Source organism: Nanorana parkeri, unplaced genomic scaffold (assembly GCF_000935625.1).
Source record: "Nanorana parkeri isolate BGI_ZX_2015 unplaced genomic scaffold, ASM93562v1 scaffold305, whole genome shotgun sequence".
Classification (NCBI taxonomy): domain Eukaryota; kingdom Metazoa; phylum Chordata; class Amphibia; order Anura; family Dicroglossidae; genus Nanorana; species Nanorana parkeri.
Genome location: NW_017306573.1, coordinates 543645 through 557192, shown reverse-complemented (window position 1 = coordinate 557192; position 13548 = coordinate 543645). Strand labels below are relative to the sequence as shown.

The 13548-nt window shown below is 48.8% G+C and overlaps 3 protein-coding genes and 1 long non-coding RNA gene across 4 annotated transcripts in view; 2 read left to right on the top strand and 2 right to left on the bottom strand.

Annotated features, from left to right (window-relative positions):
* Positions 1-13548, top strand: part of LOC108788099 (zinc finger protein 62 homolog) — a 949422-nt gene that overhangs the window by 789489 nt on the left and 146385 nt on the right. The gene's annotated exons all lie outside the window — the stretch shown is intronic.
* LOC108788072 (zinc finger protein 850-like) overlaps positions 1-13548 on the top strand; it is a 138558-nt gene that overhangs the window by 42246 nt on the left and 82764 nt on the right. The window lies entirely within an intron of this gene.
* The window catches only part of LOC108788120, a 14820-nt gene that overhangs the window by 457 nt on the left and 815 nt on the right, over positions 1-13548 (bottom strand). The window contains exon 2 of the long non-coding RNA XR_001941314.1: positions 1140-1146. This is a non-coding gene — a long non-coding RNA (uncharacterized LOC108788120). The remainder of the gene's footprint in view (positions 1-1139; positions 1147-13548) is intronic.
* Positions 3966-13548, bottom strand: LOC108788105. The gene is made up of 8 exons (XM_018557838.1): positions 13496-13548; positions 10234-10325; positions 9839-9899; positions 9554-9645; positions 9316-9430; positions 9124-9209; positions 7702-8229; positions 3966-4410 (listed from the first exon to the last, which is right to left on the bottom strand). Exons 2-8 carry the CDS (start codon positions 10243-10245, stop codon positions 4060-4062), a joined length of 1245 nt encoding a protein of 414 aa, XP_018413340.1. The 5' UTR covers positions 10246-10325; positions 13496-13548; the 3' UTR covers positions 3966-4059.

Here is a 13548-nt window from a genome sequence, read left to right as displayed (position 1 = left end):
AAAAAAAAAAAAAGCTCCAATGAATGAGGTGTGGGACTTTAAAGCAACGGAAGGAAAACAAAAAATGGACCTCACTGCCCAAAAGCAGCCAATAAGATCCCCCTACCCTTTAGAAAATGCACTAGAGTAATGCAAAATTAATCTAAGCTCCTCAGGGGCGGGGACTTCAATATTGTAGGTGCTATGAAATACTGTTCTCTTCTCATTATAATCCCACTTTTCTCCCCCCCCCCCCCCCACCGGCATTCGCGAGCAGGGGGGGGGGGGGGTCAGCAGCTCAACTTTGAACAGTCTACCTACTCTGTAAGCGCCGCAGAGTAGGCGAGGACAATGGGAAATTATAGCTGAGAAGTAATGGTCAGCTCCTGGGGAAAGCAATTCTACCTCCACATGTGGGAAGATGAAGGCTAAAAAGGGGAATTCCTTGGAACCCGGGAGGACATTGTAACCCCTATTTAGCTGAACGTTGATATAGCAATTCTGAAGCCATCCAATACGTCCTGTAACTGGACCAATAACATTGAGGATTTGGCTTTCATTGGGTGAAGGATTGCTCCCTTTCTCATACCAAAGGACAAGAAAAGATATTCATTGTGCATGTCGGACCTATTCTTCATATAAATCCTTTTCCTGGAGGGACACAGGAATTATTTCACCTTCGGGTTATACTGCTGCCTACAGGAGAATTGAACACTGGCAAACAAAACTGGAGGTCAGCCCAGCATAGTCCCGCCTGCTCCCAGCGTGTCTCAGTTTGTAACAAGCCCGTCCCCAGAGCATGATCGTGAAGACAGAAGGGTGGGACTGGTGCCCCGCAATGGACTCCATGAAGGTTTTTTTTTCGGTGAGTACAAAAGTCCCATTCTTTTTCTCTTCCATTTAGGGAAACAGGAAGTCCTTCACCTACGGGACATCCAAAAAGGTAGTCCAACTGAGGAGTGGGCAACGTGGTAAACAGGCGCTAAAAGGCCCACAACAAACAGAAAACTGGGGACTGCTTAAAGAGCCACCAGAAGGACCTTATACCCGAAGATGGCATCAGATGAAGCTTGAACATCCACCTGGTAGAACTGAACACGCGAACAGAAAACCAGATGGCAGCCTTGGAAATCTAAGAAACAGCAATTTGATACTCCCACGGAGGACCTCCTAGGGTGGAACCGGCAAGACGCACACCAAGTGAGGTACGCCTTTCATGTTTGGCGACAGAACTTCGGAGAAGTAGGCTTCCTAGCCTTCAACACTACTTCAGGAATGCACCTGTCTGGGCTTCAAACAGCCGTGCTGTTAAAGCCAGCAACCATGAAGCAGGATGGCAAGTGGGTCCTTGAGACAGAAGATCCAAACAATCTGGTAAAGCCCATGGAGTGTCCATTAGGAGTTTTACCAGGTTGGAATACCAAAGCCACTTGGGCCAATCCGAAGCAATGAGGTAAACCAGAATATCCTCCATCTCCATCCTGCAAAGAAAGTGAGGAACATGTTTCATCAGAGGGTATAATGATCCCACAGAACCACAAGAACATCCACTGCTTCTCATAAAAGATCCCTGTACCTGGAGACAAACCTGTCCAATTTGTTGTACAACCTGGAGGCCAAGAGGTCCTCATGTAGCCTACTACACCGGTCCACAAACACCACCTGGTGTAGACACCACTATCTGCTAGCTGAAGAAGTCTGCCTGCCAATTTCCACACCTGGGATTTGGACAGCAGACAAGACTGGAATGTGGAGTTCTGCTCAGAACTGGATGTTGCAGCAGCAAGGCCTAGGACAGTCCAAAAAACATGGAGGAATGCTGGTCATTTGTTGTAGAACCTGGGAGGCCAGAAGGACCTCATGTTGCTTCCCACAATGGTGACAAATCTGCCGGCTGAGAAAGTCTGCCTGCCACTTTCCACACTTGGGAGGGCCTAGGCCACCATCACAAAATGGAGGCATGCTGGTTCTTTGTTATAGAACCTTGGGAGGCCAGAAGGTCCTCATGTGGCTTCCTACACCTGGGACGCAGCTGCCGGCTGAAGACGTTGGCCTGCTAATTTCCACATTTGGGAAGGCCTAGACCACCAGCAAAAGAACTAAGGCATGCTGGATGTAGGAGGGGGTTCTCCTGGTCCTGGGATAGCCTACAGGTTTTTGTTAGCCAGTGTCCAATCCTCCTGTAGGTGGCATTATAACGAAAAAGGGGAAAGACTACCTGTACGCCTCAATGGTCAAGAAACAAATTTGGGAGGTGAAAAAGTCTGATTTGGGCTTCCACCCTCTTTTAGTTTTTGCATCTCCTCCTATTTACCTTCTCTTCTTTGTTCCCTCAGGACATCAGAGCTTGTCACACCTAACCTCCCAGCGTTCCTCGCGAAAAGGTCAGGCCTTAACAATACAGCAGGGTGTGGCTAATACTTGAGAACACATCAAAACCTGACAGGTTATACTGTATCCAAACTTTCACAATGGGGGAAAAAGAAAAAAACAAACAAAAAGCACAGTGTCTACCCTCCCTACTGTCTGCAGATGCAATCGCTCTAATTCTAAAGTCATTCTATGTAGATATATATATATATATATTAAATTTGCATACTTGCTGGTGTAGATCAGTTGAAAGGCTATTTTGAAATACAATTGGAAAAAAAACAAAAACAGAGGGATATCTTTGGATGAGATTTTAGCTATCAGAACCAACATCCACCCCAAAGGGAAATTTGAGTTCTCTTGCCGGTAGCTCTCTGCGTTCACCGACTTCTCATTGGATGCAATCGTCACGAAGGGGGGTTTCCTCAACCACTGGATCCCTTAAGAGGCAGATTTGGAGACTTAAGGGCAGAGATCTCGTTGCCAGACTGAACAAGAGATAAGCCATTGGGTGGTTTAGTTGACCACAGTCTACCCAGATGGAGATCCCTTCGCTAGACTGACCAAGAGATAAGTCATTGGGTGGTTTAGTTAACCACAGTCTACTCATACATGGAGATCCCTTCACTAGACTGACCAAGAGATAAGCCGTTGGGCGGTTTAGTTGACCACGGTCTACTCCTAGATGGAGATCTCGTCGCCAGACTGACCAAGAGATAAGCCATTGGGTGGTGTAGTTGACCATGGTCTACTCAAATGGAGATCTCATCGCTAGATGAGCAAGACATAAACCATTGGGTGGTTTAGTTGACCATGGTCCACTTATAGATGGAGATCTCTTCGCTAGACTGACCAAGAGATAAGCCATGGGTAACCATAGTCTACCCAAATGGAGATCCCTTCCCTAGACTGAGCAAGAGATAAGCCATTGGGTGGTTTAGTTGACCACAGTCTACCCAGATGGAGATCCCTTCGCTAGACTGAGCAAGAGATAAGCTGTTGAGTGGTTTAGTTGACCACTGTCTACTCATAAATGGAGATCCCTTCGCTAGAATGAGCAAGAGAAAAGCCATTGGGTGGTTTAGTTGACCATGGTCTACTCATGAATGGAGATCCCTTCGCTAGACTGGCCAAGAGTTAAGTCCTTGGGTGGTTTTGTTCACCACGGTCTACTCATAAAATGGAACACAACAGTCTACCCCTTTAAGGAGACTAACCTTCACAGTGGCTTCTACCATCTAAACATTCTCCAAAAAAAGAACCAAAAAAAAAAGAGAAAAAACCTCAACGTGATCCATCCTCATTTTTGGGGGTTGAACAATTCCCCAGGAAAGGTATAAAATGTTTCCACATACACGGGAGAGGTGGGGGGGGGGCTCAAGCAGTTGACCGACTTACAGCCCCCAGGACATTAAGTTTCACAGGATCTCGGAGGGCTGGGTGAACCCTATGCCAAGGGAGGTCTTGCCACACAGGAACCTACAGCAGAACCTTCTTAAAGAAAAATCTTCCTTGGCATGGCTGATGTTGGGTGTGCCCACCATTCGTTAGCTCATCCCATGAAGGTTAACGAGCTGCGAGTTGTAAATATCCTGACGCCCCCATAAGTGTGGAAGGCTTTTACGCTTTCCTGGAGGAACCTCATGAAAGGGCAGGGTGGTTGGCCAGGGCTATTTGGTGAGGGTGGGCATCGCCGGGGCAGTGGAGCGGTCAGCTCGAGGGCTGGTTCTGGTAGAACTGCGCGGGATACTGGCACACGAGGCTGTCTTCCGTCAGCTGGCCCAACATGCCCTTGTATAAGACTTCCATGATGAGGACCTCGGCCAACAGTCTCTGCTGCTCGTCCATCCTGCGCAGCTTGGACGAGACCATGAAGCCGAAGGCGTCAAACTCGTCATTGTTCTTGGTGAGGAGTGCCGCGGCTTGAGTCAGCAGGCGCTCTCCGAGTTCTTCTTCACTAGTGTTATTGTACATTTTTTTTTTCCTCTGCCGCCGGATGGAAGCCATGATTTCGTCATGGATCTCCAACTCCACGTCGTCCGATTGGCTGTTGCTGGTCACCTGGAAAGGAGATGAAGAAACGTAACTGGATTTTAAATTTTGTTGCCCTTCCTGGTCATTTTCTTGGCACAAAAACTTTGAAGGTCATCTGCCCCCACCCATGGGTATCTGAAATGGGCCCCCTGCCTATACCAAGCAAGCTATTATACCCTTTCATCTGTTCTTCTTGCTCCTCCTTCTGCCGCCCCCCCCTCCCCCCCAGGTCTATATGGGAACCCTGAATATGAATAGGTTGGCAGTTCAAACTTCCTACCTGATAAAGCCACCTACAGACGTGGTGATGATAACGATGTCTTAAGGAACCCCAAATTGTGTATACCATAGGTAAGGTGGGAGGGAAGAGAATTGTAATGAACACAGTGCCACCCTCATTGTCCCCAAAAAGCACAAGTCAGCAACAGGGATGATCAGATTTCAATCTCACGTGGTGGGCAGCCAGAGAAGGTGACACATTTCGTTTGGTTTGCTTGACATTTCCTAACCCCCCCGCCCCACTAGGATGCAGCTCAGCTTATAGCACAAAGCAGAGAATGTTAGACGGAATGCAGAAGGGTCATAAAACCTCTTAATAAGCTCGGTTGGAGAATCCCAATTCCGAAAAAGTTTGGAGGCTATACAACGACTGATAGGATCCAGATCATATATGGTGTCTATGTAGGTCTCTCTTAGGAGGTTTAATGTGTCCCATCAGCCTTCTGCACCTTGTACTATGGGTGTGTTTGGTATCTAAGCGATTGGCATTTTCTTATACATGAGTGCGACTGCTTTTTATGAATGCAGCTCCCTTACTGTAGGAGTTATGGAATACGGGAGTTTGAGATGTATGAACGTCGGGGAACTGAGGAGACCAGTTGCTGGAGTTTTGGGAGAGGAATGTTGTCCCGTTCTTGCCTGATATGGGATTCTAACTGCTCAACAGTCCCGGGTCTTCTTTGTCGTATTTTTTGTTTCAAGATGCGCCAAATATTGTCAATTAGTGAAAGGTCTGGACTGTAGGCAGGCCCGTTAAGCACCCGGACTCTTCTTCTAGGAAGTCATGCTGATGTCATAGACGCACTATGCGGTCTAGCATTGTCCTGCTGAGATATACAAGGCCTTCCCTGAAAAAGACGTCATCTGGATTCTATAAACACTAATGCACCCCCATACCACCAGAGGTGCCCATTCCATACACACTAACGCACCTCCATACCACCAGAGGTGCCCATTCCATACACACCAACGCACCCCCATACCACCAGAGGTGCCCATTCCATACACACTAACGCACCTCCATACCATCAGAGGTGCCCATTCCATACACACGAACGCACCTCCATACCATCAGAGATGCAGGCTTTTGAACCGAGTGCTGATTAACCGGAAGCTTTCTCTCCTCTTTAGGTCGGGAGGATGCGGCACCCATGGTTGTCAAATTTCAATTTGCCCGACCAGAGAACAGTTTTCCACCTTGTAACAGACCATTTTAAATGAGCTTTGGCCCAGAGAAGACCGCAGTGTTTTTGGATCATGTCAGATACGGCTTCTTCTTTGCATGGTAGAGTTTTAACTGGCATTTTTAGATGGCACGGCGAACTGCGCCCACAGACAGTGATATTTGGAAGAATTCCTGAGCCCATGCAGTGATGTCCATCACAGAGTCGGCCCATCTTTACTTCTCAGACACGCTGGCGAACCTCGGCCCATCTTTACTTCTCAGACACGCTGGCGAACCTCGGCCCATCTTTACTTCTCAGACACGCTGGTGAACCTCGGCCCATCTTTACTTCTCAGACACGCTGGTGAACCTCGGCCCATCTTTACTTCTCAGACACGCTGGTGAACCTCGGCCCATCTTTACTTCTCAGACACGCTGGTGAACCTCGGCCCATCTTTACTTCTCAGACACGCTGGTGAACCTCGGCCCATCTTTACTTCTCAGACACTCCGACTCTCGAAGATGCTCTTTTTATACCCAATAATGTGACTGACCTGTTGCCAATTAACTTAATAAAAAGGTGAAAAATGTCCTTCCAGCTCTTCCTTGTCAGTACCACTTACTGTGCCAGCTTTTTTGTTGCCCTGTCCCAACTTTTAGGCCTCATTCACACTCGAATCGGCCGGCACGTACAGCTACGGCCGTATCAGGCAGTTCCCGGGAAGGACGGGTGCTACGTGCGATTAGTACGCAGCCCCTGTCCTTCTCCATGGGAATACGCAGCCGTACGCCCCCCCCCCCCCCCCCCCCCCCCCCCCCCCCCCGCGTCCCCCAACGCTCACCTCAAGTGCAGGTACGTACGGGTGCGGGTGTCCCGTCTCAGACGCTGACAGGATACATCTTGTCATGGGCGTGCAGGGCGGGTGAGCGTGGGGGGAATACAATTTGGGTTTATAAGATTTTCAGATCATTGAATTGAATCATTTATGTAGATTTTTTACACAGGGCCCCCAACTTTTTGGGGAATTGGGGTTGTACGTTAGTTTAGAAGCAATACACTTGTGAAGATCTGGTTTTATTTGACCTAAAACTGCACTTTCATACATCTCACACCCTCAAGTGCTCTCATATTCCATAACTCCTACAATAAGGGAGTTACATTCATAAAAAGCAGTCACACTCATGTATAGGAGAATGCCAATCGCTTAGATACCAAACACACCCATAGTACAAGCTGCAGAAGGCTGATGGGACACATTACCCCTCCTAAGAGAGTCCTACATAGGATACAGATCATATATTGTGTCCATCAGGCGTTGTATAACGTCCCAACTTTTTCAGAATTAGGATTGTCCAACCGAGCGTATTAAGAGGTTTCATGACCCTTCTGCATTCCGTCTAGCACCCTCCGTCCATCATTCGTTTATATCGTTCTGTTTAATAATATGCTGGCTGTCGGATTGTAAAACCTTGTCAGATGGAGATATAGCTAGTATAATAGGCAATGAGGGAGTGTCCACTGAAGGACTCTTCAACACTACACAACCCCAGACACTTTGATTGGCTGCGTTAATTCTGTAGACGCCTTCTTCAGGGACCCAGAAAAGATGGCTGCAGTTGGCAGATCCCCACCATTCCCGGTTGCGATGTACTAAAGACGAAGGCCTAGGTAACATGGACAAGTGAGGAACATGTATTTGTAAAGGGATGGCAAGGGAAACTTAGAACAGCTGCCCATGTCTCCTCCCCTCCCACCCCTGCAGAAAGTTGGGCTGCAACATTTAAAAAAAGCTAAGGGCAAGACTTTTTTTTCCCGCCAAATCCTGAATTTTTGTTTCGCTCGACCACTGACACATTTTTAACGTCGTTCCTACCTGAGACACGTTTGTAGACTCTTCCAGAATTTCATGGTTCACCTTCACTTCCTCCTCCATCTGCGATTCCTGAGGTTCCGGCGTATCGGGCATCTTCAGTGCGCTGGGGGTGCTGGGCAAACCGACCATGCTGGGCAGGTCCAAGGCGCTCAGCGTGCCGTCGTCCTCTAGGAGGTCCGGGCTCAGTGTGAACTTCAGCAGGTCGAAGTACCAGAGCCGCGGCACGTAGACGTCGGCGGCGCACGCGGCCGTCCTCTTGGACACCTGGACTTTGTTGTACTCCTTCTTGAAGACCGTCCGCAGGTTGGCGATCTTGTGCTTGACGAACTGGACGTTGGCCGTCGGGCACACGGTGCGGCACAGCTGCACGAGCTGCTCGTAGGCCTTCATCCGCTTCTGCTTGTTGGAGTAGTCGGCGAATTTGACATTCCACAGGCACGGGAAGGCGCGGTACATGGTGATGAACTCCTTCAGGAATTCCGGGTTCATGATGTATTCTGAAGGCAACCTCTTCCTCACGTATTTCATCTAGCAAACAGTAAAGTCAGGTTTGAGGCGGGACTTATACCATTGACCGGAAGGTCGGCTTGGACATGGTTCTTACATTTTTTTTTTTGCTTGCTGGTCCATGTTTTTGAGGATCTAACAATGTGAGGGCCTACTAAACGAGGCCACAAACTGAATGGTGATCAGAGGGACAAGTAAAGCCCAATCACCATAGAGTAACATAACTGGAGACACCTTATCCTTCGATAGGGAAACCTACTTTGGACTCAAGAAGGGTCACCAGGGATAAATGACCCAATATGGAGCTCACCAGACATGCTGAAATCATGAATGTGGACCGGAGATACCTAGGACAGCTGGAGATACCTAGGACAGCTGGAGATACCTAGGACAGCTGGAGATACCTAGGACAGCTGGAGATACCTAGGATAGCTAGGATAGCTGGGACACCTGGGGCCCGAGATAACAAGTGATTCCTTTAATGGCCACCTCCCTCCTCACCTTACAGAAGCCAACCTCAGACCAGAACGCAGCATTTGCCTAACTCTGGGTATATGGGGGAAATCAATGTGCTTTACGGACATGGCTTGAGGTTCTGCTGGACCCTGGTGCCAAGTCATGTGACTAAAGGGGTGGGGTGTGGTGGGGGAGCGATGGACTTTAAGTTCACTTAACATTTATTTTCATTACTCGTGCCTGTGTACCAGGGGTAGCAAACCTTGGCCCTCCACCATGGCCTGCCCATAGAGTGCATGGAAACGAGGGAACCATAGAGTTTGACCATAGAGTGCAGGAAGCCGAACCTCTCTATGTATTGGGCCCACACGTCTTCCTCTCTAAATTAAAAATCCGAGCACATCTATTCACACAGATAAGGAGAACGTCTGATCTGAAGTGTATGAAATCTAAGGTTACCTTATGGACCACGCCATGGTTTTTCGCGGGGGACCACCACTTTTTGTAGGGCTTCCTCATGTACCCCTTCCTCGGTTTTCTGTATGCTGGGGGGGGGGAAAGAAAAGGGGGGGTCAGTATAAAGTATATGGAGAGGGGATGACTCGCCTGTAATTGTACTCAACGACGGATAGAAATCCCTACAACACTCACGAGTCCGGGTATCCGGGTGCATCTCCATGTCGTCCATCCTCATGCCCATCTCGTTCCCTCTGGCGTTCTCCGGCCCGATGTCCACCACCACGATGTTAAGATTTTGATTTTCCTCCTAAACAGCCACAAGGGGGAGGGGGGGACACAAGATTATTCGGGGGCAATGCACAGCAGAGAAGAGGACATCTAGAGACATTAGATTAGCCAGCACGCGGGTCATCAGACTCCATGCCGTTACCTTCACAGGGTGGTGGACGTCCTCGTCTCTGTAATCCTGTTCTTGGCGGCAGCTCGTCCCTTTTTCCCGGGTGGATCTATGGCTGACCCCATCTGTTAATGGACAAGGCAAGTTCAGCTTATGTCATACCACGGATCTGCAGGGCGCCCTCTAGAGGACATCTTCATATCAGGCAGTACAGCTGGCACAGCTGCTGAATGGCTCTCGGCGGTAATGTAAGGGATCGTTTTACATGGGGCGGAAGAACCTTGCCGAGAACTCGGCGCTGGGTTCTTTGTCACTTACCCATGCTGATATCTGCAGGAATTTCCTCCTCTTTGATCTTCACAACCGCTGTCAACACTCTCTACGATTACAAATAATAAAAAAAAATAAAAGAAATAAATAAAATACATTATATAGACATATACAGCTCCTATTAATAAAAAACACATGCAAAAAAATCATATGAATAATTGTATAATATTAAAAATAATATTTAATTTGATTAAAAAAGGATTAATATAATTTCTCTATGTATTTATTATTAATACATTAAAGGAAAACTAATACAAAAATGATATTATTAATTTACTTGCAATGGCCAATCAGAAGTCTACACTGAAGCAGAAATGGGGCCAGATTTGATTGGATCGTACAGTCGGAGCTGAACAACGCCACAAATCCTGCTGCCCACCTACCTCTGCGGACATGTTGTTTGGATCCCGCTATATGCTGTGAACGTCGTCCGTCTGCGGCGGGGGTAAAATAAACATAGGGCGCACCAATCCAGCTGCAGATTGAAAGAGACCAAAACAGTTACACCGCGCCGAGACAACTGGAAGGCCCACAAAGCCCAAAACAAGGTATGAGAGATCTGGAGACCATCCCATACTGGCCTCGCTTTTCCATATTAGCTCAGCTCTCCGTGTGTCCTCCACTTGAATGGGCTGCTTGGTGTGCTAGGGGTTTCAAGGGGACAAGGTGCCCCCAAAGGGCCAAAATGTCTCACCTTGAGGACTTGGGGCAAGAACGAAGACCATGAGATGCTCCTCTAAACAACTTAAATGTCATCTCCAGCCACTCTATATGTTTGATAGTGTGGGAAGAGTCGGAACCTTGTTGGGTTTGGACTAGAATTGGCCTTTACTACTCTATTAAAGGCCCAGAAAGCCTCCACCAATGATACCTGCCATGGTGCATGGAATGGACGGGTCACCTTGGCTTCATAGAACATGCCCGACCCTCTCTCTCAAGATTCTAGCCTTCCTTTAGTCATGCCCCAGCCTTAGGGCCTTCACATTTAAGGTCTCTGCCACTTTCCCTCTAACCGGCGTCTGCCGGACGAGTTTCTGAAAGATGAGGCCTGGTAGGAGGATCTGGTTCCCACATTGGGCTCACCCCCTAATTCCCAATAAACTAGAAAATCATCAATTTTGCCCTTCGGAGGACTTTCCTTTCAGAAAAATAGTTGTTCCAAGAGTCATCGCATCAGCTACGTAGGGGTCACAGCTACAAGAAGTCAGACATTCCAGAGGGTTTCCCAACCCAACATTAGGTTCCCAAAGTAGCACCTTCTTACTATAACCAATAGGTTCCTCCAGCCTATGGAGCCTCCACGATGGTCAAAGCCACTAGACCAGACTTTCTGAACCAGGGTTCATCCAGAGGTTGCTAGGAGGTGCTGGTGTAGTGATGGATTGATCTACTACTCACTATTGACTCCACAGTGCCAGCAACATCACTTGGCAGAGCAAGCATCACGGGACCAATGTTCTTCTCATCTCTGGGGGAAGTAATGCAAATCCAAAAGGGTCCTCTTCCCACTGCTCCCCCCAGCCACCACCATCAACCACAGGTCTGTTGGCAACCCTTGCTCCACCAACTGGCCAAGGTGCTCCCTTTCCCCAATGACTGCAAGTGTCTCTTCCCTCACCAGCTGCTGTCCCAAGTCACCCCTTCCTCCACCAACCCAAGATGCCCCTTTCTGTACCAGCTAACGACCCAAGTCACACCTTCCTCCATCAACCCAAGATGCCCCTTTCTGTACCAGCTGTCGACCCAAGTCACACCTTCCTCCACCAACCCAAGATGCCCCTTTCTGTACCAGTTAACGACCCAAGTCACACCTTCCTCCACCAACCCAAGATGCCCCTTTCTGTACCAGCTGTCGACCCAAGTCACACCTTCCTCCACCAACCCAAGATGCCCCTTTCTGTACCAGTTAACGACCCAAGTCACATCTTCCTCCACCAACCCAAGATGCCCCTTTCTGTACCAGCTAACGACCCAAGTCACCCCCTCCTCCACCAATCCAAGATGCCCCTTTCTGTACCAGTTAACGACCCAAGTCACATCTTCCTCCACCAACCCAAGATGCCCCTTTCTGTACCAGCTGTTGACCCAAGTCACACCTTCCTCCGCCAATCCAAGATGCCCCTTCCCCTACCAGCCATCAACCCAAGTCACACCTTCCTCCACCAATCCAAGATGCCCCTTCCCCTACCAGCCATCAACCCAAGTCACCCCTTCCTCCACCAACTCAAGATGCTCCTTTCCCTACGAACCACCAACCCAAGATGCCCCTTTCCGTACCAGCCATCAACCCAAGTCACCCCTTCCCCACCAACCCAAGATGCCCCTTCCTACCCACACCCACCAACCATAGGAGGCCTTTCCCTCAACAACCCAAAGGGGCCCTTCTTGCAGCGACTGCCAGTGCAAAGGACTAAATGGACACTTCAATTCCCACAGTCCGCTCATCTTTTATAGTCAACCTTTTTCTAAGTTTCAGGTCTTGGTCATTACTGAAGCTAATAATGATGTTTAGATCAGAAGGGGGTGATGGAAGATGAACCCCTCTGGGTGTCTAGGCCGATCATGTTCCCAATTCTCATCTTTTATACACACACACACACACATCAGATGACGCTAATGTACCAGGAGCAGTAGGCATAACTATCCCTGCTGGGGTTCCCCCAAGAACTGAATATGGTCCTTTAACTGGTGTGGACCATTCAGAGCCTCAGACGCTATTCTTCAAGTGCCATGGTGCTTCATCACGTCCCAACGTTGGATGGATAGTGACGTCAGAAGAACATGGAAGGTGCATGGAAGGTGCATGGATGTCCACCTCCATGGGAGGCAACGGCTCACACCACAAGAGGTGCCTCAGCTTCCTGGTGGGGGATGTCCTCCTTCCACCCCCACTATGATCGCTATGCAAAGTAGACCGTTGGTCAACATGTGCCATCTTCAGAGCCTCAACTGCCCTCGTCTGACCAATCAAAGCCTCAGAAGAAAAGCTTGAACCTTGCAACCCATCATATGACTGGGCAGAAGTTCCCTTAGTCTCTATCAAACTCCTTACCACACCTAAGCCTCCAAGATGGCCCCCAGGGACACAGAACACTGCTTCCGATTTACCGTGGACACCTACCACCTGACGTCTGGGAGATATTTACCGGGAATACGGGCAAAGGTTAGTTATCACAGGTCCTGTGGGTTAGATGGGGCGGGGCAACCAGCCATGCGTACGTTGCCATGGTAATAAAAATTACGCCGGCCAAGGACCAAAAAAAAAATGATCACCCAAACTTAATTGGAAACCCTCCTAATATTTTTTTTAATACTTCAATTTAGAAACCGTTTAACAGTAACATTCAGCTAAAATGACAGCAGAGCGGTGAAAGGGGGGGGGGCGGGGCACGAAAACAGTCCACGAGTGCGACCCACATAAGCCAGTGGTTCCATTATACGTGAAACGCCAGGGCTGGTGGGGTCCGGCAGCATTACGAAGCAAAACAAGCCCCTGGTGGCCAAACAGGATGGACATGCCCTTTAAATGTGCACAGCAGGGAAGCAATCAGCCGGCTTAATGATGGCTGAAGGTAAGTAAAAACAGCTCCATGGCCGGTGTGAGGGCTATAGGGGGAAATAAAGGCATCAGATGAGATTACTCACGGGAGCCTCGCTGGCTATGTTGACAAGATCGCCGGAAGAAGAAATCCCGATCT

Coding starts and splice junctions, on each gene's coding strand:
- LOC108788105 (XM_018557838.1), bottom strand. Junction 9,210..9,315: donor GCACCCGGATACCCGGACTC/GTGAGTGTTGTA, acceptor CCCCCCCCCCAG/CATACAGAAAACCGAGGAAG. Junction 8,230..9,123: donor ACCATGGCGTGGTCCATAAG/GTAACCTTAGAT, acceptor ACTGTTTGCTAG/ATGAAATACGTGAGGAAGAG.